The following is a 26,650-nucleotide window of genomic DNA, read 5'->3' on the forward strand; positions in this document are numbered from 1 at the left end:
CTCACAGTCTTACAATATATGTTTTCAAGTGCACAATCAGTGTAAATGATTTCACCAGGCGCACACGTACTTCTTCCATTCCTCATATCCGTTCTAAACTTGAAAAACTACCGACACCTGTTGATAAAGGCGATGATTTAAAATGGAAGGAAATACATCAGGGTTTCTAAAATCACACAAGTTGTTTGTTACATAAGTAGAAATATTCATCCAAAATATCACACTCATATTCAACTGTCAACATAGTTAAACAGGGCAGTGAAAAGAAGCAAAAAGTTTGTTCGTTTAAAATGATACCAACTTTAACCTCCCATAAATCCTGTAAATAAAGTGTACTCGTAAACAGCTCAGTATTGCTGGTGCATAGAGTTATCTACCCTGTAAGGTGTGGCATACAAACACAGGTATTTGTTGTTTTATCCAGGAAATCTGTGACACGTTAAAAAATGAGCTTTATAAACGGTGATGTAAAAAAGTGCTGACTTTGACATTTTATATATCGGAACATAACATGGTCATGCCACTGTCAACATATTACTTCATTACAACGGTGCATATATTTATTGCAGAAAAAGTTTGATTCATGTATTTGGTCTAGGAATTAATTCGTGCGGTTTTTAATAAAAATTGAAGCTTTATTTCAAAAACAAAGTAAATGAATACGTTAACAAAAATATTGTCCATCGCTAGCCACTACTTTCTCCCATCTTTCAGGCAATTTACGGATTCCGTGTCAAAAGAATTCCTCATCTTTTGACGCAATCTAATCAAAGATCCATTTTTCGATATTTTCTGAAGAAGTGAACCGCTGTCCAATCAAATCGTTATTCATGCAATCGATCAAGTAGTAGTCAGACGGAGCAGTGTCTGGTGAATGTCGCGGGTGGAGTAACACTTTCCATCCGACATTTTCCAAATAGGTTTTGACCGGTTTTGTGACATGTGGTCGAGCGTTATCATCTTGATAAATAAGTTTATTATGCCTGTTATTCCATTCTGGTCGTTTTCAGGCCTGAGCTTGCTTCAAACGCATTAATTGTTGTCGATAGCGGTGTCCATTAATGGTTTCACCAAGTTTCAGAAGTTCATAGTACACCACACGTTTCAAATCCCACCATATATACAGCATAACCTTTGCACAATGAATATCTCGTTTCGGTTGTGAAGGACCTGGTTCACCTTGCTTCACCCAGGCCTTTTTTCGTTTAGGATTCTCGTAATGAATCCACTTCTCATCACCAGTTACAATTCGATGCAAAAATCCCTTCCTTTTCTGTCTTTGAAGCAGCAATTCGCAAACGGTTTTTCTTCTTTCAACGTCTTTCTTTTCAATTCATGTGAAACCCAATAAGACATCTTTTGAATCATTCCTATGGCTTTGAGACGTTTGGAAACTGTTGTTTGCTCAACTCCAAATGCTTCTGCAAGTTCGTCCTGCGTTTGACACGAATCCTGATCAAGCAATGCTCTCAATTCTTCATCTTCAAATTCTTTTGGCTGTCCAAATTGCTTTTGGTCTTCCAAGCTGAAATCACCACCTTTAAACCGTGCAAACCACTTCTGACACGTTCGCTCAGCTAGAGCATGGTCACCAAACACTTCCACCAAAATATGATGACTTGCGGTAGCACTTTTCTTCATGTTAAAGCAATGAAGAATAACTCCCCGCAGAAACACTTTATCAGGCACAAAATGCGCCATTTTCAGTTGAAGAAAAAATGTTGTTGTTTCCGCTTCAAGCAACTGACATATACTAAACAAGATGCTCAATGACAGTAGTTTTCAACGCATGTTTGGATCAACGAAACTATGGGACAATAAGCTAGTTACGCCATCTTTTGTAAAACCGCACGAATTAATTCCTAGACCAAATAACATAATTAACAAGAGTTCTTTCTCATTGCAAACTTACAAAAAGCACCGTGTTCAGCAAGTCACGATGCGGACTGCCTAACTTCTAAGCCAATTTCTCAGGAACTGGTAGCGACAGGAAAATAAAACATAGACTTTCCTACAAGGGATGTAGGTACTTGTGTGCCAAATTTAATCAAAATCCCAGATCGTCACCTGGGGACTGTTGGACCATTTATAATGGAATAACCCAGATGTTAAAATTAAGGACATATTTTTGTTTTGTCCAAAACATTTCCTGGCCTGAGATATAGGGCGCCATTTCGCACGTACAATTTTCAGCAAAATATTAAAATGCTGTTTCTCTGGAATGATTGAAGATATTCTGTTGCTTTTTGTTTTATTTGCAAGATAATAATTTACCGATTAAAATGCTATCCTCCGTTTGGAAATATGTATCCAAGTTCTCGTGTTTTTTGGAAAGTCAAAAATTGTATATATTTCATAGCAGTTTGTGTGCTGAAATTGCAGAAAATGAAGATGGTGCCAAACTCTTCGACTTGGGTTCTGGCAATTTGCATATCGTTCATGGATTACTTCAAACTGAACATGGTGCTGCTGGCTAGATTATTAATAAAGTTTTAAAAACCTTGCATAGACTTCAAGGACAGCTTTGCATCGAGACAGATTTCATATCGTGCACAGGCATTAATAAATTCCCCTTTCGGAATAAATTCGCGGACACTCGACGCATGTTCAAAACAAGTTAAAATTGACTGAACCGCATAGAAACTTAAATTCAGGTCTTCAACCATCTCCCTAATTGTAAGTCTACGGTTTGAGCGCACTAAATCGCCAACTTTCGCAATGTTTTCATTAGTTTTTGATGTTGAAGGCCGGTCAGACCGGGGGTCATCCTCTACTGACTCGCGGGCATCTTTGAATCTGTGAAACCAGATAAACATGTTTGACTGGCTCAGACATTTGTCACCAAAAGCTGTTTTAGTTAAGAGTTCGTAAGTCTCCGAAGCAGATTTCCCAGTTTTAAAACAAATTTCACACAAAGGCGTTGTTCCAATTTTTCATCCATTTTGCGCACCTAAAAATCTGCCAAGACACACACACACACACGCCCGCACTCAACTGGTTGCTACGCCGTACTGAATAAAGATATCTCGGTGCATGTTTCAAATATGTCTCAAGGACACACCAAGCCACCCCTTCCATGCTAACGTGCGATTATATCTACTCCTCGTGAGCAGTGTTGCCAACTGTCTTAAAACTTTCCAATCACAGCACGTATACTAGGCCAAACACACAGAATTATGTGGATGGTTTCAGATTGTTCTAGAAGATCTGTGACATTCTGGAATAATCTGGATGGTTTCACATTGTTCCAGAAGATCATGATTGGAAAGAATTATATAAAGAAAATCCAGAAGAATAAAAACATTTCACCAGTTCCAAGTTCGTTTAATTTGTTGATTTTATTCCATCACATTGATTTTTTTTTCAAAACCATTAGGAAAAGTTTCAGAACCAAGGTGGCGTGTTCTCCTTTTTAGGATATGTAGTACATTTAGAGATAAAACTTCCGCAAAATTGTCAGCATATTTGGGATTGAAGTTTCTGAAGCAAGAAAATTACAAGAAAAATGCAATGAAGATATTAGTCACGGGAATTAAAATATGAATATTGTTTATAAAACAGTTAAACTCAAAAGGGGAAATTTTCGTTTTCAGAGGATATAGTATTGTATGGTACTGATCAACAACGAAAAAATAAAATTTAAGATTGGCATTTTTGAAAAGAAAGAGTTATTTTTTATTTTTAAAAAATCGGAAGGCAGCAGCTCGAGAACTTTGACATATCTTGGCAAACAGAGGATATCCTTTTAATCGGTAAATTATCTTTCAAATAAGACAAAAAGCAGCAAAATATGCACGTGAAAACTGACGCCCGAGATGCCATCCGTAGACGCTTGTATCTTTTTTGAACAATACAAAAATACGGTCGTCTTACTTTGTCCTAAATTTTAACATCTGTTAAATTCAGTAATATCTGAGACTATCAAGGTAATTCCGTAGCTGAATTGATACGGACCATGCCATCAGTACCTTTGTATTGACTGGATATGACGTAGTTATTATGTACTTGTTTATCGTAAGTCCCTTACCCTAACAGGGATAATGGTGGGACGTTAAACTGAAATATTTCTTTATCGTAATTTACATAAAATTACAATCCTTGTTCATAAACTATCCAAATTTACTCAGATGCTGGGTATAAATTTAATTCTGTAAAGGTTTACCTAATTCTGTAGGTGATTCTACTTCGTGAAGATACTCGATATGACGTGGATAATTTATTGCTGTTCAAATGAAATCTTACCTTTCGCACGCGCTGAATACGTACTGAAAATATTAATAATAATAATAAAGTGAAAGTTTTAGTTCACTAAATTTTTGGTAACTGTAATTTCCTCAATATTTCAACTGAAAATCATGAGCCATAATTAAAGATAAGAAGATTTTAGGGAGTAAAGTAGGCAAGAAGACATGTAAAACTGCACTTTATAAATGTGATACAAAATTTGAGAATGAAAATTATGTACTCGTTCGTAATTAGTTCATCTCAATTAATTCCAGTTTATATAATTCAATTTTTATCCTCGACGCTTCAGATCTGTGTAGCTTTTTCTTGTGCTGTTTACATTAAAACTCTGTAGTACAAGGTAACCAAAAAAAAGTTCTTTTCATGTTTGAGTCCCATTAATCATGCGCTCACAGAAATGAAATGACGTGCTTTCCAAGCGATCGTGAGTTAGTCTAGCCATCGATCTTCAGTAGTAAACCCACATTGCCCACATACAGCAGTCACACCTCGTCCAGTGTCGAAGAGAAGTGAAGGTATCATCTATCGAGCATCATGTTGGCGTGTGTTTTCTGTGACTTCAAAGTGGGTCTGTAAGCTGCCACATCAAGTCACTGCATGTGCCAGGCATTTGGGGAGAATGCAGTGAACGAACGCACCGCCAGGCATTGGTTCCAGAAATTCTGTTCGGGAGATGAGTGTCTTTCGGATAAACCTCGCAGTGGACGACCACATGTGGTGGATAATGAGGCCCTGAAAGCAGCCATCGAGGAGGACAGTGGTCCGTGTGATAAACTTGCAGAAAGATTCCATGTTTCCGCTGAAACAATCAGACTGCACCTGCATGGGATAGGGAAGTCATACAAGTTAAGCAAGTGAGTACTCCACACATCTTCAGCAGCCAACAAGGCACAACGAGTGATAGCGGCATCTGAACACACCCATCTTTGATTGCTTGCTCACTGGTGACAAAAAGTGGGTCCTCTATGACAATCTCAAGCGTACCGGACATTAATTGACGCCACGTGACCCTGTTCCTCACACCTCAAGACCACCCTGAACCCACGAAAGGCTATGCTCTCTGTATGGTGGAATTGTCGGTAAGTGGAACATTACGAGCATCTTTCACCTGGTCAGACCATCACTGCTGAAATCTACTGTCAGCAGTTGCAAAGGTACATCGTGTATTGGTAAATCGCAAGGATGTGGTGTTCCTGTACAACAATGCCAAACCACATGTGGCAAAGAGGAGTCAGGACACTCTTCATCATATTTAACGGAGACTTGGCTAGCCATGCACCATATTTACATGGCGCTAATGAGGGAGACCTGCGAAACAGACTTCTTTACCTCCATGAACGCCAAGTTTTATCACCAGGGTATTGTGCAGCTTCAGAAAAGTTGGCAAAAGATGTTGGATGCTGAAGGAGATTACGTCAAAGCCTAAAGGTACGTATCGTCTACTGTATTGCTCTTTGTTTATCACTGCCTAGAACTTCAAGAACTTTGTTTTTGGTTATCTTGTACAATTTTAAGTTTAGGGAAAATTAAAAATAAATAAATAAAAAGATCCAATGTGGCCATTTTCAGCTGAAATATTTAGGAAACTACGCTACTCACATGCAAAGGATATAATGGGTTAAGACTTCCGTTATTTTCTCATCCTTAGTTCATATAACGAAATAATGGTTAAATTATTAATACACAATACACTATGGCGTTAAATTCGTTGTACAAAAGCAGAGGAGTGATTCCTGAGAGTAAAACAAATAGAAAAAGTTCCAATAAACATAGGGCGAAAACCCAATCGTTTACATGTTATAGGCTGCCGAAATCATGAAAAAAATGAATTTTAAAGGTTCATAGCTCCAAAACTATGGGACCTACCTTGGTTGGGTCAAGACTTCACTTAGGAACTAGTATGTGCCCTATCCAAAAATGCGTTTCAGAATCCTGAGGTGCTTCCACAACAATTTTGTAGAGGGAGTTTGACTACGGGCCTATGATATAAAATACTCTCCAACTACCTCCATAAAAATTGTTGCGTGAGTACCATAGGATTCTAAAACATGTATTTTTGGATAGAGCAGATACTAGTTCCTAAGTAAAGTCTTGAGCCGACTACAGTAGGTCCCATAGTTTTGGAGCTATGGACCTTTAAAATTCATTTTTCCATGTTTTCCGCAGCCTATAACACGTAAACTGTGGGGTTTTCGCCCTATGTTTATAGGAACTTTTTTGTTTGTTTTACTCTCAGGAATCACTCTGCTTTTGTACAACGAATTTAACGCCATACTGTATAGTATTACGCAAATTTGAAAGGCAAATATTCAGAATTGAATTATTTAGGCTGTGTCCAGTTTTATTTATTTCTTACAGTGCAGTTCTAAATTTTTCGGCGTTCACTTATCTCCCCGAAACTTTGTAAAATCTTCTCGCATCATAAAGATCGAATCTGACATATTTCAAGCGAAATATTGAAAGTAATACATATACTCGTATATTAAGGTAAATGTATTTTGGTTCGAGAACTTCAGTTTATTATATATTTAAATACTTTATTATAAAAGTAATGGAACAATACCTACCTTAGGAAGTATGTATGAGGTATAAAACTATTAATAGCCAAAACACTTGAAAAATGGTTGTTATTTGCGTAACTGTTGATCATTATGTTCAGTAATAAACTAAGTTCTTTTTTCTTTTTAAATGAAAATCGTTAGTTTTCTGTTAGTCTTATCACATCTCTAATATCAAAATATAATAAGTATTGTAAGTTTTCACAGAAGGTTGCAAGGCTACGGAATTCTGTCTTGTCGACCTTTCCAGCTGAGTTTCTCCATCCGCTCACGGCTGTGAAAACTTTTTATTGGGTGGCCAGTCATATCTAAATTTCCTTTAGAAATCAAAATTCAAGACGAAAGAAAAAGCAAATGACAAAATGGTTAGAGTAGAATTACGTTTTTATTATTACTACAGTAGAGGTAAAAGTATTTTCAACCAACACCAAAAACTGAATCCATTATATGAAGTAGCTAATCGTTAATAGACTATGGTTTTCATCTCTTGAGTTTCTATTTATATTTTAAATATTGATAAACTAATTTCAATAAAATATGTGTAAAATCCTTTTTGTCTAAAGTTGAAGATAATCCTTCTCGAAATTACGTTTGCCGTTAGCTGAATTTAAATTCTTGAACAAATTTAGTTGATGCAATTAACCCCTACTATATTCATTGATAAGTTCTCAAGCTTATTTTTCTTTTTTTCTTTTCATCCTTTATTTTAAGCGACTTATACTAAAATGGAATGCCTAACAACTGGTGGGTAACCATATGTTAGGTGTTAGTGAAGCATGATTTTACTGAACCTCCCCCTCCTCTAAAAATGGTCAGAAAGTAACTTAATTTCCAGACAAAATATAGCATTCACTGTATCCCTGGTAACCCTGAAAAGATGTGTGTCTTTGGAGAATCATAGACAATCGTTACAGTTTTGAGAGGGCAACAGCTACACACACCTTTCCCCACTTCTTAAGTCCAAACTTGCAATCATCTCGTCAAGTATCTATACGATAAATACATTCGTATATTGACTTTTAACATTGGAAGAACGAAACTCCAGTTCAGATGCTTATTTATATATGATAGTTGTCGAGTTAAAACTGTTAAAGGGTCTTCTCAAGCATTGAGAACAAAAATCTTACTCAAAAAAAAAATAGAGAGTCAGTGTTTTGAATGTCATTTCTTTAATTGTGATCATATAAACAACCAGTGCACTGAAATAGCATTCATCGATAAGTAACTTGGAAGGGCGTACTGAAATTGAAGTAGGCGGAGCGGTGGGAGTGGCATCCCTTTTCATATATGTAATATAAGAAATAAAATAAAAATAGATGCATAAGAAACAACTCACAAAAATTATAATTGCAGTAAATTTTAAAAATAGTACTGGTTTTTACAAAGTCCATAAAGTGGTACTGAAGTGTATATGCATTACCACACCTTCATTATAGGACAATTCCCACTTTTCTTCGTAGTTTGCCTTTCTGTTTGCAAACTTGACAGCCAAAGTTTAAATCAATAATGCGTTACTTCTAACGTAATCGAACAATAGTTAGAATATTCTCTTACTGTTTAAAATTTTTTAACAAGAGTTACGACATATTGCGTCTTACAAAGTAGAGAATAAAATTCATAAACCTAGTAAATATTTTGTTTCCATTGATACCTTTTTAGATGATAATTTGATATCTGCAAAAAAAATTCCCCAATGCTTTGCCTTAAAATTTTATTTTCAGATAAGTCTTTTGACATGTTTTTAAAATCAAAAATCGATTCAGGTATGAAATTTAAATTTGCGGGTATATGCACCATGAATTCACTTTCTGTTTAAACTGATTGCTAAACTTATGACTGATTTCGACATGAAAGTAAGATTTTTTTCTTTTCCTGAAAGTCTTACCATTGTTGGAACTCGTTGATTCATTCGAACTTGAATATATCGTTACCTGGGGTGGATGAACAGTAATTATAGTTGTAATTTCATGGTACTACGGATATGACTATATGAGAACATAAAAGACTGTTCGCTTGTGTATTTTTTATTCAGGCTGAGAAACGAGCGCATCACAATGCCTTGGAGAGGAAGCGACGCGATCATATAAAGGATAGTTTTAGTAGCCTACGGGACTCAGTTCCAGCATTGCAAGGTGAAAAGGTAAGAACTTCCGTAGTAATAATAATAATAATACAAGATATCCTTTGTACTTGATTCATTAAATATTAGAAGAATACCTACTCGTAATGATATAACCGACATTACGCCTGTGTATATATCTAAGCACCGTTCGTCAGAGTTGTTAATGAACGATGCATGTGCAAATGCACAACTATATACCCAATTGTCCATATCTAACTACATTATAATACAGGTCAAAATATTAAGTATAGTTGGCTAACTATTAAAGGTCCTACCACTTAAATTCTCCAAAATAATAATAATAATAATATAAACCGAAAAAAGAAGTATAGCAACTGTCAAGAAAGTAATATGCTAACACGTTCAGAAATTTCAGCAATCATTTTGCTTGAAACTCTGATTTCTGAAAATACCTTCAACTTCCTAGGTTTCGGCTTTTCCCTGGGGACTTGGTCACGGAGGATCAAAATGGGATAATGAAGACACTATCTGTAATTATACTGATCTCAATGAAAAAATCTGGAGTCTACTAGAGAAGGTGCAGTTGCCTGGAGAATTATATAAAAGTTAAAAAAAATAAAAAATTAAAGTACGAGTCAAGAAATGTTTCAAGAGATGCAAAATCAGAACACCCGATATCAGGTCGTTCTAAACATTTAAAAGAAATACAGCTTGATACTGATACCAAGAATGAAATAGAAATATTTCTTTTTTTTTTTTAATTATTTTATTTTTCTATAGAAAAATATTGGATAAGCAAGAAATGGGGGACAGTAATGAAAAGCTATATACACTATTGGCTCAATTAAATAAAAACGTTAGCACGAGCTAGCAATCTTTCCTTTTTGAACAAAAGAACATATATCTTGTCCCACCATTTCACGCATGCCACACTATCATTTGACGTGGACCAATAGCTATCGACAAGGTGCTCTTCCACTGCTCTACCCTGGTAAGTCCATTCCTTTGTATTTCTTTGATGCTTTCATTACTTTCTGTTTTATTTTGTTCTCCGTGAACAGGGCTTCAGGGGGGTAGAGCCGAAAAGAAGAAAGCGTAAGGTATTTTCAGGAATTAAAATTTCAAGTAACTAAAATGTCGAGAAAATACAGAGTTCAGTCCAATATTAATCTTGCCATACTCTGATTACCAGTTGCTCCAATGAAGAGAACTGAAAGGTAGGTTTAACATTAATACGAATAAAAATTTTGAATGAAGCTATTATGAAATAAAGAAACCGTGTAGCACATTTTTCCTAACGAAATGTTATAATTAATCTTACAGTACCAATGAATTTATTCCAAGTGAGTGGCTTTCGAAATCATATTCGTGACGGGGACAAAAGCCTCGATACTGACGTCCCCATTAAACCTCAATCAATCAATCAATTCAAAATCATATCATTAGGATAGATACATAGACACTGAAAGGCTAGTTAGAACTATTGATAATTTTGATTAGAGATGCAAATAAAAATAGGCAACCTTTTTGAAATGGAGGGGTTTTTCGGTTAAAAAAAAAACGAAAAAAAGGAAATTTAGTTTTTTTTGACTTCTTTGATTTTCTTATTCGATTCCCGGTGGGGACACTCGGTTGAAAAAGTGTAAAACGCTTTTTCAGGCCAGCCACCCTGAATGAGGTTCTCCTCATTTACACAGGCAAATGCCGGGGTGGTACCTAACTTATAGGTCCCAGGCCGCTTCCTTCGTTCCCTTTTCCCGGATAGTGTGCGCGCTGAGGGACGTCATCCCTCAAACGTGACGGGCTAAATGGCCTTAGATGCTGAGAGCCCAGAAATCTATATCATCCTCCTCCTCCTTATTCATGTACCTCTGTTTTCCTGCAGTGGATTCTACAATTTAAAGAAAAAAATGCCTTCACAGAATTCAATCCTTATGAGTTTTACGATTAGTCCGAAGTTGGTTATTTTTTTATTGGGTTTTTCATCTGTCATTTAATTGGTTGTCAACAAGTTGTGTTGTTGCGCAACGTAGCATATCACAAGGAATTTGGTTGCCTAACCACCTTATCAAATTCCTGAATATTACGTCATGTTGAGTTGTATGGGTGCCTAAATTCAAACTGGCATACAAGAAAAAATATCATAAACTAAGAAAGATACAAACTCATTTTTGTTTTGTATGGAATTTCCCTTACGTCTCGTTCTCCGACCGAGAAATTCTTTGACTCTGTGAGTTTGAACGTCTTGAAGTCTTGAACGACCATTTTGGATATGATATTTTATGATAGTAAAAGTTAATTATTTACAAAATTTGTACTGCAAAATTCATTTGAACTAGAAAACCTATTTGCATCCACTGATTTGCTCTTCTGTTTCCGATCGAGTGATTGATTGTACCTTTAATTATTGAACTTACTATGTATTTTTTCCTTCAAAATACAGTATTGAAGTTTTTTTTTTTTTTTCATGTTGTATTGGAAAAAAGAAAGGTGAAATGTTCTGTTATTTGTTCATTAAAGTAAAAGCCCAGAATTTCTGAAGAATTTTCCGAATCCCCTGCATCTCCAGTTTTGATTAACTCTCATCTTTTATATGTCGTGAGAATGCTGGATGATTCCGTTTCTGGTATGATCTCGACACCCGATCCTGTTGCTTTCCACAACCAGAATGTCGAACCCAATAGGATTCGGTGCCGGATTCTCAGGGCATATAGGAGGTGAGAGTTAATAACATGTGCCAAATTGTATCTATGTATTGGTAATTTCAATGAAAAATTTAAACCTACCTTTCAATTCTCTTCATTTATACAATCAGAGGGTGACATTGAAATAGCTAATAAGTGTGTGTCAAAATTGGTATTATATTCTGTGAAGTATTTTTCTTGAGAGGTAGGATCGTATTTAGTTGGCCAACTGTATTTCATATTTTGACTAGTGTTACAAAGTAGTGAACAGTTAGGTGTGCGAGTTCATGAAGTTTTATGTTCATTGTTCATCGATTTACTGACTATGGGAGCAGGAGTGATTCTTGAAATAATTTCTCTTGGACATAGTCACATTAAGGTCACTAATATCTTTAACTCAAGGAAAATGTGTTGGATGTTTTTTCTACTGCAATTGCTTCCCTATGTTTTTAATGAACATTTTGAAAGCATAATTAAGTTGAACTTACGTGTAGAATATGTTATATAATATGTGTGTCAGGTGTAGTTATTTTGCTGCGTTTTAATTATATTTTAATGAAAAGTGATTTTTGTTCATTTATATTACACTAGTAGATAAGGTAAAGAGAATATGATCAGAAATAAGCTCAAAATTATTGAGAGTGAAAAATCAGTATTTCAGTTAAATTAGTCATTAATATGCTTTTCTGTTGCAAACTAGACGATTTAACGTCTTACTCACATGAAGGTTGTATAGATAGCTATTGCACATTTAAAACTAAATAAATACCAAATTGATCGATATCGGTAGTGGTTTAGTTGGCATGTTAGTTGGTTTTTAAACCCAGATAATTTCATATCAAAATATTTACAATTTATCATAATAATTCGATTAGTCAGTATATTTCAATATTTTAGAATAGATTGAATTTCTTTTGTCAAAATTAAATTATTCAAATTGTAGTACGAAGCATGGAAATCTGTGGGAGAGGTACTCAGTCCTCAGAATTTTCGACAATCTGTTTTCGAAACTTTGTAACAGTTATAAATTACTTCACCGTTGATTATCTGGTATCTTTATCAGAAAATCAAGTGGCATAAAGCAACGAATTGCCTTCTTTTTAATTTGTTTGCTTCATGAAAATGATTTCGTTTCGAAATGCATGATTATGCTTTAATGTTTCCATTGGTCATATTTGAGAGCAAATTATTTCCCACCAAATATTCTTCGTGACTTCTCCATAATTTTCACCAAGTGCTTTTTAGAGGTCTAATTTTATTTCTGAAGCATTCAGCTTAAATAGTATGTTGAGTAAATTTTTAGTTCATCATAATAAGCATTTGCCATCATTAGTGCCCACAGGCGAGTTTCAAATCGCAGGTTGCGCCCAAGGTTTTTTTTTTTTTTTTATGAGGGAAGGGATAATTTTTTTTTTCTTGAAGGTAGGGATAATTTTTTCATTAAAAATTGTATGCTATAATGAAACTTTTAAAAAGCGCTAAACTGAATAAAATTAGTCTACAATCAGTCCAGTCCCCCGGCTACTTTTCTGGGGGGAGGGAGTAGTAAAATTTATGGATATTGGGTCGAGGCACTTGGGAGTGGATGTATGGGCGCCGCTGATTTGTATGCAACTTGTTGCGAATTAAGAACTTACCTGCCATCACCAAGGCCATTAATTATCCTTTTCATCATGACGTAGCAACTATTTATGTAAATAACGTCTGTGAGTTGCAGTTCCTTCGGCGACAGTGTCATAGCACTTTTAATTCTGGAACAAGTTTCGGATTTTGATTCCACAAAAATGGCACAACAATTAGTGTAAATCGGATTGAAGACAAACTAAACGGGTATATAAGTCATGATTATAAATTCTCTCTTGTCGTTTCTCCAATAATTTTGAAATGGCCGATTTTATTTAATGTTTAATACGAAAAGATAAAAAGTGGAGTTCCTATAAGATACGAAGCATTACTAATACCAGTAGATTAATCCATACACATTGTTGAAGAAGTCTGCTTGTGAATGTGGTCGTGCAATACCAGCTGTCGTAGAACTTAATTCTAAAATATTCAAATCTTACACATTTTGTAGGGTGTTCAGGTTCTGGTCAGAAACAACAGGGAACATCTGACAAGTAAGGGACCATATGGTTGTCGCGCAAATCAGATACAGACATACGCCATCTGATTTAGCATGAAAAGATATGGAGAACACAGAAATTTAAGGTGCTAAGGGCCATAGGAAGCGGAGCGAGGAAGAGGAAACATTGAATGTCGGCAAAATTGGAGAAAGTCAGGAATGATGGGAAAAGTTAATTTCGTGCGAACAGTGACATAAACAGTGAGAAATCACTCAAAGCCACCCTCAACATTCACAGGTCTTGGTGTTAACAGGCAGTGTGATTAGTTCTAGATCAAGCACACCCCAGACATAATCCGTAGGATTGCAATCACAGGAGTTCGCTGGCCACACTTTAGAGATTGGTGACTATCGTAAAAATTTGTGTCAGCCACTTGTGAGTCTTCGTAGCGATATGGCAGTGAGCTTAATCTTACCGCTACCAGCACCTCTTGCCCGAGCTTGGCCACGATGTTCAAAAATTCGATTTAGCAATTCGAATGGAGCGTAGAGCTTCCTCTTGGCTATATAGTTGAAATATGCGCGTTAGGTGGAGGGTCATGTAATTTTTCTTTCAATTCAACGTTCCATGGATGATAGAGGCAAGTAAATTATGATGGAAGAATTGGTGGAACGAGAATGTGAAGAAACGGGAGTACCCGTAGAAAACCCTCTGACACGATGTTGACCATCACACACTTACTTGGCCGGGGATCGAACCAGGGTCCCCACGCATCAGATATGCTCTGTCACTGAACCACCGTTCCCCTGTGGAAGGTCATATGCTTCTCACTCAACCAATCAATAGAGCCTCACATCACCCTCACTGGTGACAAATACAAGCACCATCACATTTTGAAGAGTACATGACACAATGAACATTCGATAAATTGTAGGTAAGTCGTCTTTTTGTTGTTCCGAGAGTTGAATACCTGGTCCTGATAGTTTTATTATCAGAGAACAACATTGTTCCTAATTCTACTGGATATCTCACGTTGTTAAGGAGTTTCTTTGTCCTGATCAGACGATTTGTTCGAGCCTTTTCTGTTAAGAATTGGCCTTTACGACTCCTGTAGGAGTGACACGGGAGGTTCATGTCTGGCAAACGCGGAGACACTTATTTTCTGCGCTAGAGCTCGCACTCACTCACCTGAATTTTCTGTCACTTTCCTCTGCAATTGTTGTATGAATCCTGGTGTTCTGCGGCAATCGGAATGCCATTTTTTTGTTTCCCTATCGGCCACGGGAGCCAGAGTCTCCGTTACACCTCTGTTTCACATCGTATAGCTTTTACTGTGTGTACGCAGCATTAAGCAGCTATTTTGATTAAGTCTGGCACGAATCGTAGTAATGAGGTAACTCTCTACCACTCGTACATTCAGTTCCTTTTAACATCACGACTTTGTATGAGATGACAAAGAAGAAAACCTATTTTAACTGTAGCAAATTCCGACATTGCAGGGGCCGCAGAGGCTCAGTGGTAAAACATTGACATCGCAGTTCGTGCCAAGTGGGCTTTGTGGTGGACAAACACCGTGTGTATGGTTTTCTCCCGTTTCATCTCATTTTTTAAATTCACCATTTCATTCATTCTCATCATGATCATCATCTCCTTTACCGTATACATCATACACGTGGGACGTAAAGCTGAAAGATTCCATTCCGACACCACATATGTATGGACAAAATACTAAGTCTCCATTTTACCCTGAATACCATGTAAACTCGTTGCTGAATTTAAGTCACTTTTAACAAATTGTTAGTGTGATAAAACATTTGATGAGGTATACACCAGAAGTACGTGCCGTTTCTTTCCAAGAACAAGGAAATACAGGGAAGCGACTTCAAATTCTGAATGCATTTGCAGTATACAATATGAGGCAAAGGTGCTTAGTAAGTTCGAAACGGCTAGAGCGAGTAACACCATATCTTGATAGGGATAATGGAGGTCGAACCATATCGATTACTGTATAGTACGATCGTGTGACATCGTTTGGAGTTGTTTTGCAGCACAATCACAGATTTGACGTTTCTTTCAACTTCTCTTTAAACTCTTAATAGTTATTACCTTCATAATATCTGCTTATTAACTTACAATTGTCATCTTTTATTAATTAACAATTGTCTTTCCAAACTTCCGTTGCCTCATATTTCATAGTGTAAATGCATTCAAGACATGAAGTCGCGTGGGTCACCATTTAATATTACTCAGTTGATATAAGTTTTCTCATGAGTTACTTCGGTCTGATATGGAACTATCTTAGGGGATGAGACTCAAGAAAAGTCGGAAAATAAGGACCATCCTTATATATATGTAGCTAGATAGATATTCATGTTTGCTTGTTTTAGAGTCCTTATTCTGCTCCTTGTCTTTCAAATTGAATTCTTTCTAATATTTTTATTTTTTATAGGCTAGTCGAGCCCAAATCTTAAAGAAAGCCGCCGAATATATTCAGTTCATGAGGAGGAAAAATTCAGCTCACCAGCAAGATATTGACGATCTTAAAAGACAGAATGCTCTTCTCGAAGCTCAGAGTGAGTTGAAATGTAATATTTTAAAATTGTGTATAGCAGGAATACGTAACATAACGCAGTTTTTGTTACTACACATATTTACGAATTGGCAATTGGTTTGTAAATTATCATTATTTTTTAAATAGCTACATACATATTATTGTTTGTTATCCTATTTTTTTTTGTGATAAATTCAGTTCAAATCCATTGAAAATAAACCTTGAATAAAGCGGTTTTACAAAGTGCAAAACCAATTAGCCACGTTATGCAAGGTATTCCTGTACTTGTATAGTTTATCTAGGCATGTCTTGAATCAATTTTCATTTATGTCTTTTCCGATTCTAAGAGTTTCCAGAGACTTCGAAATTCAGAGAAGCATACAAATAATGAAAATTTACTACAGTCTGCGTCACCCGAATTGACGTGTGGCATCACCCAATAAGCTCACAGTGCGCTGTTACTAAACCTTCAGGGAGGAATCCAATCATTCATAATTGATTTTGTTCGTATTTGTAAACAATTATGAACGATTAGATTCCTCCCTGAAGGTTTAGTAACACCGCACTGCGAGCTTGTTGTCTGATGCGACACGCCAATTCAGGTGACGCGGACTATAAATATTTATCTTACGAGTGAAGAAACTGAACATAGGCTATACCAGTAGGTAAGAAATGCATATTAAAAAATAATACATAAATTGAGATTGACTGGCCTGTAGCTCAGATATTAGTGTGTCCGATTGCATATCCAACGATTCATGTTCAATCCCCGGTGGGTATAGAAGTTCTTCACCTAGGCCGTAATTTCCTGAGCTAGTACCGGGAACAACTCTGAGGTCAAACTGGTCAAAAATAATAAATAAAAACATGATGGGATTCCGTTGCTAGTGAGGCCCAGGCTCGTGCAGGGTTGTTGCGCTAAGAGATACTTTAGATAAACTGAGTTAAAACTGCTTGAAGAGGAAAAGAAACGAGTAAGACGAGCAGCAGACTCACGCAATTAATTATTAAAAAGAAAGTAGAAAAACTGCGAAAGAAAACTAAGCATAAGCAAATTTTCTCTGTTTGTGTGTGTCTTTGTATGTATGATTCATAAGGAAATGAGCACATTCCATGAAATTATACATTGACATTAAAGTAGTGCAAGAACTGGAAAAGAAAAAGAAAGAGAAAATTGAAGTAGTATTTAAAATTTTAGAAGTGTTAATTTCGTAAGTAGTTGAGGGAGAATTTATATTGAAGTCAAGGAATTTAAAACTAAGGTATATATGTGTGTGTGCGTAATTCTACTTTTCAGGTATTATTATTAGGTTAGTTAAAGTTTAGGATCCCTTTTCAGCACTGATGTTACATGAGCGATGAATCTACAGTGTAAGGTGAATCCGAACAACCGTAATGCTTTCAAATTTCAATATTTTCCCACTGGGAATCGAACCCAGGATCCCGTGTACGCTCTAGCCACGAAATCAGCGGGAAGGCTATTATTATTTGTAATTTCAGTTATAATTATTTTTAAATGGTGGTCGTATGAGTAAGTAGGGTAAGTGGTCCAATGGGTAGATGTGGGTCAAGTCTTGGTGATGATTGAACATATATTCTGAAACCCAACTCTCACTGGCGAAATAATGTGAAAGAAAAGGGCCTCGTGTATGTGAGGCGATTATTCGTGATTCTTTGTGCACCAGATTCAAAGCTGGCTTATGTAAATAATAGGCCTCATTCTGTATTAGATATGCGTTGCATGATTACGTAAAGCAAAATTATCAATTCAGTTACGTAAGGTGTACAAAACATAGTATAAAGTGGTGACAGTTTTAGTAATCTCCAACAGTTAATGAAATGTCAGCAAGATGGTGTTCATTATTCGTAAAAATTAATCTTTGTAAAAAGGAAGCCCAATAACTCACCCAGTTCTCCCCGCTGGTCTGCTTGCTATCATGTGCTCTTTTCACGCACAGGGTCTCGGAGGGTTCGGTTCCCAGAGGAATATTCTGAAATTTGAACCCATTACGTTGGTTTGCATTCCACCTTAAACGGTCCAAGTCTCGAATAGCCTTGATTCTGAAAAGGGCCTCCAAACTTCAGACACCCAATGACTCACGCATCCAAAACTGTCAGGTATAGAAACTTTTGCACAAATATTCTCCATGAGCCGTAGGGTATGAGTAAAATGTTTTTTTGTGAAATACGATCCCTAAGAGTGGGAAAGGGAATTAGACCTTTTCTCGTACCATGCTTAGGAAAGTGAAATTCAGGGCAAAATTTGCTCAGGAACTCAGGCTATGGGAGAAATCGTGTTTTCACTGTTTAAGTGAGGAAGGGGAGTTAGGTTTTTGTCGTTTTATCAGATCTGTGAAACCGTTGGGTTATAAGAAGTTGAAATTTGTCCAAGGATTCGTATAATACAGTATATAGACCATAGAAGAAACGAAGTTATGGAAAATTCCACTCTTAAGAGTGAATAGAAAAATACAGATTTTTCATTACTATTATTATATATTTATTTTGAAATATTGGCGTACTTTCACTAAGTTTATATGTGAATATTCTTCATGCGCAGAACATAAGTATCTAATTTATTTGAAGTTTTGAAAATTCCTTCCTGAAGTGGGTGGGGAACAGCAGAAATTTTATAATCATTACGTATTTTTTTGAACCATTGGATAAGGCATAAAATTTGATATATAAGATTTGTTTGCTATACGACCTGTTTGCTCGTACGTAATACAAATGTCATGAAATTGGATAAATTTAATATAAGTGACGTTAGAGAAAGCGAGAGCAGAGACCGTAAAACTGATTGCTGAATGACACGCTGGTATCAAACAATCCTTATCATCCCTGTATCTTCGAAACCCTTGACAGAATAAAGTGTAATTTGACATGGTTGTTTTCCTAATTTTATATACTTGCTAACATAACTACGAGAGGTTAGAATATGAGTTTTGCTTTTGACCAATCGGACATAAAGGTACGAATACATATATATTGGAGCTTTTTCTTTCAGAGATTGCACAGTGTGAAAATAGTGCTACGAAACTATTGGTATCTTAGGTTGAGCAGGATTGGAGAAACGTCCCGCGGGGAACTCACCCAGGTCACCCTCTGAAATATCACTAGTGCTGCATTTTTAACATCAGATTAATTGAAGTATAACGTCCCTTTTTATATGGAAGATAAATGTGACTATATCTGTTGTTTAAACTGGGGTCTGAATCATTACCTTAGCTGGGGGAAGTACTCCCAAACACGAATCGAACCCAGAACCATACACCCGAAAGAAAACTAGTTAATTTTGACTTCCGGAAGTAACTTCCGAACGTAAAGGAATGAAATTTGAGATCACGTGTTTGTTTCATATAATACAATCTAGATGACTTTATTCACAGCTAAACTCTCTCGTGGCTGTATAGTTAGCATACACGCTTTGGGCAATCCAGGTTTGATTCTCGGTGGGAGCTCACGTAGCCTCAGTGCTAAACGGGACGCCAAACTCCAAATCGACCAATCAACTAGTCTTCAGATACGATTTCAGTATGGGTTACACCAAGAGCTATGAATCCAACAAACCTAGGTTTTCAACTGCAGGACGTAACGTCACTAAATTGGTATCTGTACTCTTTGTTTCACAGAGTATGATTTATGATTTACTTGTACAGGTTCTATTCGGGTGACGTAAGGAGTGAGGACGCATATGTGGTTTTTCAGTAATGCTTTTAACTTTTCAAGTTCTCTGCATCATGGAAATTTTTTAGTGCACAGTTTTGTATGTCGTCAATAAAACGCCTGATATTCTATACGACTTCATTGATTTGGTATCCTAGAAATATATTTTTAAAAAATCATTTTGTGTTGATATGAAAAGATTTGGAAGAATGACGGTTATTTATTTTGTGTTTATTATTTCAGTTCGCACACTAGAGAAAGCAAAAGCAACGGGGAATTTTGCTGCGGAAACCAGTGAGGTGTCATCTCTCATGGGATCAAAAGGTGATTCCGTCACCGGTTTCCCTCATGAATCAGAAACCGACACATCAGACTCCGAAGCAGCTGCCACGACAAGACGATCCAAAAAATTAAAGATTACTGGATCGTAAAAGCTATTTTTTTAAAGTATGATTATTTATATTTAATTGGTCACGTACGTTTATATTTAATTCACTTGGACTCTTCTGTTGTGTATCGCCAAGGAAACATAGCGACAATGTTGTGCTAGTAGTTACTCTTTTAACCAGATGCAATTCGTCCTGCTTAGAAATTAGTCCTTTTAAAAAAATGAAAAGTATCAGCAGTGTTAAAAAGTTAGAAATTTAAAAACTGAAAAATAAAAAAGAAATGGTGGAGGTTCCAAGTCACAAAGAAGCTCCTTATGTTCACTGAAAACCATTTTGAAGATGTCTTAGTGGGTTGGCTTCATACATCAGGATCTGCGTTCCGTAAAAAAACAAAATAGGTGCAGCGTGAAGAATGTCGTGGCTGTGTGTACAACATAGTGAAAGGACAATAATCGAAGTGATGCATTGTGTGGTGTGCAGCATTATACCGTAGTACCTGAAACCTGACGTGTGAAGTTGCGAACGTATACAAGTTGCACAGTGTGTGACTTGGATGTGACATACATATATAGATATACATATTATTATTATGGGTGTATGTATGTGTGTGTGTGTGCGTGTATGTAGTGGATGTTTGTGTGTACATAGTATGGTGATAATTCAGTGAAAGCAAGTGTACTTGGGACATTTTTACACACAAATAATAATACTATTTGTGAACAAGACCAAACATGTAAAGTCGCAAAGGCCAGTTGTACTAGCCAATGTAGGAGAATAGTATTTGAAAAGGTATAAACACATCTTAATGCGAAGAGAAGGGGTTAAAGATAAGTCATCCTATTTCTTGTCATAGCTTTCCATGTGCCCACTTGATGCTTTTACAGCTTGCTAAACTATAAATGTTTGTCATAGGTTACTGTTTGAGATTCTGCTGTATTTAGGAACGAAATGTAGGTTTTTGTAGAACCCTTGTAAAAAGAAAATAGAGCTGTAGTCGGTTCAGAAATTACTGTCCCTGGAGTACATTATAATTCAAAAGTGGATTACCTCTGACAGTTTCTGAATAAACATGTCCTGTGACACATAGTATTCAGTGGCTAAAAGTAAATCATTTGTGTGCTTTAAAGAAAAACGTATTGAGATTGATTTTTTTACTCATTAGGTGTTGGGATTTTTTAAAAAAAGAAAATTTGCTTTCGAACTGACTACTACAGTATCTTCTGTAAGGATGGAGAGAACTGTCAAATCGATGATCTGGAAGATATTAATAAGTTTGATTGTATCAGGGGAGAACTATAATTTCTGATTCCACTGTTCAAAAAATCTTGTAGGTGTTTCGTCGTTATACATGCAGAGATATAAAACTGAGTTAAATTTTGGGAACAAAAACATGCCCTGAGCAAAGAACTATAAATGTACTTAAATATAGAGAGTTCTGAAAGAATTGGAGGGAGTCATTTAAAACTAAGCTTCAAGAGAATTGTTCGTAACAAAACTTATGATAAATATTCAGTTTATAAATTCAGTCCTAAGGAAAGATTTTTTGCTGTTGGACTACAAGGATTCTAATCAATATCCTTCTGTTTTGGGAATAATTATTATTTATAATCTAAATTCCTGATGTATTCATATTTTCCATATGAGAGTAACGGAATTCTTTACAATTTTCAAATTGCTATATGTTATTAGCGTTTCACCGATATAAATGTCTGGTATTTGGAAAATACTGTTAAGTAAATAAAATTTCGGAAATGATCTCAATCAAGCGTTTCTATATAGTCAAATATTTAAAGTGGTTTCCAATGAAACTACGTAATTTTCGGTGTTACATCGTCATGCAATTGGGGACTGCTTGAATGAAGAGCTAATGAACTTTAGCCTAGGGAAATAGGGGCGCTAGGTGTTATACGCGCTGACCACGCATCACCAAGTTGAATGTGCTAACCCCTTTTTAGCCCCGAGGCTGTACATATGGACTTCAAGTTTAGCGTGAAATGGATACCACATACATTTCCACTAACATTCTGGCTTCAGAGGATCAATTCGTGGATGAGCGGTGACAGAAAGTTTGAGTTTAGCCTTCAGTTGTTGGGTGGTTTGTCAACTTGGTAATATTTTATGTGTAGTTAATATAAAGGACGTAATTAACACTTACCTAAATTTTTCACACACCGCCATGTTTCCTGAAGAGAGATAATGTGCAAAAATACCTGCAATATTTTAAAACCGACTGGTTTTCTTCCGGCAGAAAAGGTTGCTACTTTTTTTTTTTTTTTTTTTTTTCACATATTCCTATTTCATAATTATTGAGATTCCTTAGATATATAAATTTTCTGTGAAAAGACAGTTTTATGTAACTGTGTAAAATATACTTATTTTTAGTTTTTCATTCGTATTGATTTACTTGTATTTTAACACAATTTTTTTTCTTCGATGCACATAATAACTCGCAACTTCTTACAATAAAAACATAGTATATTTTACAAAATTTTCTGCTTAAACTAGTATGTACTATCGTTTATAAGCTCTTTCTAATTCTGTTAGAACTGTCATCAAGTGTATTTACTTTTTATAATCTTTTGGATCATATTTTATAAATAGATGTTTATGCACATTAACTGTCTACAGAAAACATGGAGGTGAGTGAAAAAATTTTGTAAGTAGTTGGAAGTTAACGAAAATAAGTCGTACTATTATCGTGAATAGTTTGAAATAATAATAATAATAATAATATAGCTTCTCACAAAAAAAAAAAAAAAAAAAAAAAAAAGATACGAGTACGGAGTTGATTGAGCCGTCTTCACATGGTATTTGGTTTTTGGCGTTGAGGTGGTGTGTTATTATAAAAGTACAACGTTTGTAAAATAATTAGTAAAACCCATTAATCTTCAATAAGTTTCTTACGTTTGATGCAAAATGCCTCTTGGGTTGATCTCGAATCCTGAGATTGGAGCTCCATGACTAAGCGGTTAGCGTACGCGCCTTTGGGGTGGGAGACCCGGGTTCGATTCCCAGCGAGAGCTCATGTGGTTCGGATTCCATTTTAATCAATAGGTCCACATCTCATATAGTCTCGCTACTGAAAGGAACACTAAGACTCAAATTCAACTCAACTCGAATCATGAGAATTTGAAGTGGGCAGCATCGTGATTTTATTCAGGTTCTACCAGTTTTTCATTCCACTAATTCTGGAATCATCACTTGCATTTATTATCCTTAGCCTCTAGGGTCGTAAAATTGTTTTATTTTTTATAGTAGTGTCTGAATTTTGTAGTCAGAGTAATTTTTAAATATTATTTCTTGTTCTAGATAATATACAATTTCTGTATGTTTCAGATTTTTTTTTCAAATGTATTTGAGCAGCAGAATTGTACTTCTAGAAAGCCTTCTTGTCCAACAGCAAAAAAAAAAATCCTTTAGTGAAGCTGGTTTCTTGTTATACTCACTTTTTAAAGAAGTTTCGTTTTTGAGATTTTTTTTTTTTCATTTAGTATTTTTCCGTCAATTTTGTAAAGAAACTAACATTGTAACAGTTGTACTACGGGAGCGAGCAAAGAAGAAAAAGCGCGTTTGCCAGAACATTCCAGTATTTCTGTATACAGTATTGTGTAATTAGGTTAAATCTATTGTTAACGGTTCGTATATACTATATGTGGTTTGAATTACTTAGTTGAACAATTACATTATTTTGAACGTAAGTTTATCTTCTTTAGTTGTGTATATGTACATATTTATATTACATTAATTTGATGTTAAAAGAATAAACCAAAGAAAACTTTGCTGCCTGAATTAGCAACTCTACGAAAGGTTCATGCAATGAACGCAGAATTAAATGCAACATTAACTTGTGTGATAATGCTTTAGTTACCATGGCATAGTTACTATAATATGTCATCGCTACACAGAAGTTAGAACTGAAAACCAAGAACAATTTCACAAGTTTAGCCCTATAGCAACTTTCTTCTAAGTAAATGTGTTGGCACAAAGTGATTGAAAGAAAGTAAAGGGAAGACAAGATTTTTCAGCAATAAGAAATATACTCGAAAGAAGTTGAATAGTTCCAAACTATTCTGAAGTACTAAGTAGCCTTAAAGCTGAAATTGCAACATTGTTGCATGTGTTGTGATCTTGAGGTGTAAAATAAGTAGAGGAATGCGGAATGACGTATTTCTTTCAGTCAATATCAAAGGGAATAAAAACGAGCAGTAGTTCTGAAAATGTTAAAATAGCAGATCTTTTTGGTTGATTTTTGTTTGTTAATTACAAAGAGAAAACATAATGTCCTCCTTTTTTTTCCATAGATAATAACTCCAAATTACTTGTGTTCCTCTGTGTGGTTGGTATGTATAAATCTATGTGCAGTCCCTTACAATTAACACCAGTTCTTGTAAAAGTTGTGGAAATATAATTCGCTCACTGAATACATTCAAACCATGAAATGTTGCTTAAGCAGTTGTCTAGACATTCATTTTCTATCTTTAGCAGCCCAAGTAAAATCAACACCGCAGTGTTCCTATTATGTACTTTGTCTATTGTGTTAAAAACTGGAATTGTAGGAATGTGGAAGATCTGAATAACATCTATATATTTCTTAGTTTTTTGTCAAACTACAGATTATTCCATCCTTTAAGGAAAAAAAAAAAATAATTCAACTCAGGGTATAATGTCTGTAGTTTGAGTAAAAATTATGTACGTTTTTTGGGGCCAGGGTACATGTGAAAGCTCAAAATCTGATTAGAGGTGTACAAATTGTAATGCTGCCCTTTCGTGAGATATAACTTCATTGTGATGTTATCTCAACGTGCGAATGAACAAAACAAAAAATTTGTTAGTTTAGTAAATAAAGTTAATACTTCAGTTATCTTTGTGTTTAAGAATCATATTCCCTTTCCAGTTAAAAAAAAAAAAAAAAAAAAGTCAAAAAATTATCTTCAATAGTCATGTTCAAAAATGGATTCCTGATATAACTTTCCATTGGTTTTCATAGTGAATAATAGTTCTGTGTAGAACGCGATTAAACAGACTATTATGAATTTAGTTAGTTATCATTGAACAAATTACATAAGGGATTCCACTTTTGAACGCACTGTTTTTTGAGCCGCTGAAATATACAACTTTTTCACATCGACTTCGCCATTGAGTGTTTACAATAATAAAAAAAATTTCTTTCTGTACACAGCCATTACTTACTGCTGAAAGTATATTTTTTTGTACTTTTTTTTTATGGCAGTTAATTGTGATGTTTTCTCATTGGAAATCCATCAAAACACGTTAACTTCAGTATATAGAAGAGATACAAGTAAGAAATCTCTGATCATTACTTCACATGTCAATAAAATAAGAATCGACAATCGGTGTGTACTACGAAGTAGTTAAGGAATTAGTTTCAATATTTGGATATGAATGCTGCATGGAGAGATTCTATCTCCACAAAAATAGGTTCCCCCAAGTCGTGCACTCAAATGCTCCGTGAATTACGTAACACAGTAGACTATGATTATTCTGAGCTTCGGATCGTGCGTTTATTTATTTATTTAATTTATTTTTTTGCCACTATATTACATTATGTTATATACACCCTGTTTCATAAAGAATATACGTATTTCGAATGCATATATTTATTAGACTATATGAATATGAAATTTTACACACATATTTACGTACCTCTCAAGTTCAAATTACAGATGTTCAATATGTTCTCCATCAGCGACACGAACAATATCACATCGATACTCAAATTCCTCCCATACTCGAGCAAGCATGTCTTGCGTCACTGATGTTATGGCAGTACGGATCCGGTTCTTCAACTCTTCCAGGTTCTGTGGGAGTGGTGGTACATAAACGTTATCTTTAACGAAACCACACAGGAAGAAAGCAAATCCGGTGACTGTGGAGGCCAGCTGAGACATGCTAAGTCGCTAGCTCCTTGACGACCAATCCAACGGTTCGGTAGAGTTTCATTCAGATATTCACGCACTTGGCGACTCCAGTGAGGGAGTGCCCCGTCTTGTTGAAAAATGAAGTTGTCTTCATGCAGCCACGGAAACAACCAGTTTTGTAACAGCGAGATACTGCTGACTGTTAACCGTGTTTCCATTAAAGAAGAATGGGCCGTAAACAGATCGGAATATCGCACAAAACACATTGACTGGGCGAATCTCACATGTTCAGTGACTGCATGTGGGTTCTGTAGGCCCCAAATTCCAACATTTTGTTTGTTTACCTGACCACTGATACGGAAAGTCGCTTCATCACTGAACACGATGCGTTGTGCAAAAGTGTTCTCATTGTCAATAGCATCCAGAATCTCTTAGAAAATGCTACACGTTTGCGTTTGTCATCAGGACGCAGAGCTTGTAACAGCTGTAACTTGTACGGCTTCATAACCAACCGACGTATCAAAACACGCCA

The 26,650-nt window shown here is 35.7% G+C and overlaps 1 protein-coding gene across 2 annotated transcripts in view; it reads left to right on the forward strand.

Moving 5' to 3' along the window:
- Max (MYC associated factor X) overlaps positions 1 to 25,100 on the forward strand; it is a 45,183-nt gene extending 20,083 nt beyond the window's left edge. For both annotated transcript variants that reach the window (XM_081730664.1, XM_081730665.1), the window contains 3 exons: positions 8,836 to 8,943; positions 16,083 to 16,206; positions 20,094 to 25,100. In XM_081730664.1, coding sequence (XP_081586790.1) covers positions 8,836 to 8,943; positions 16,083 to 16,206; positions 20,094 to 20,281 — 420 coding nt within the window. In that variant the 3' untranslated portion in view covers positions 20,282 to 25,100. The remainder of the gene's footprint in view (positions 1 to 8,835; positions 8,944 to 16,082; positions 16,207 to 20,093) is intronic.
- The last annotated feature ends 1,550 nt before the right edge of the window (positions 25,101 to 26,650 follow it).

This window comes from Thermobia domestica, chromosome 11, assembly GCF_964235325.1.
Source record: "Thermobia domestica chromosome 11, izTheDome1.hap1.1, whole genome shotgun sequence".
Taxonomy (NCBI): domain Eukaryota; kingdom Metazoa; phylum Arthropoda; class Insecta; order Zygentoma; family Lepismatidae; genus Thermobia; species Thermobia domestica.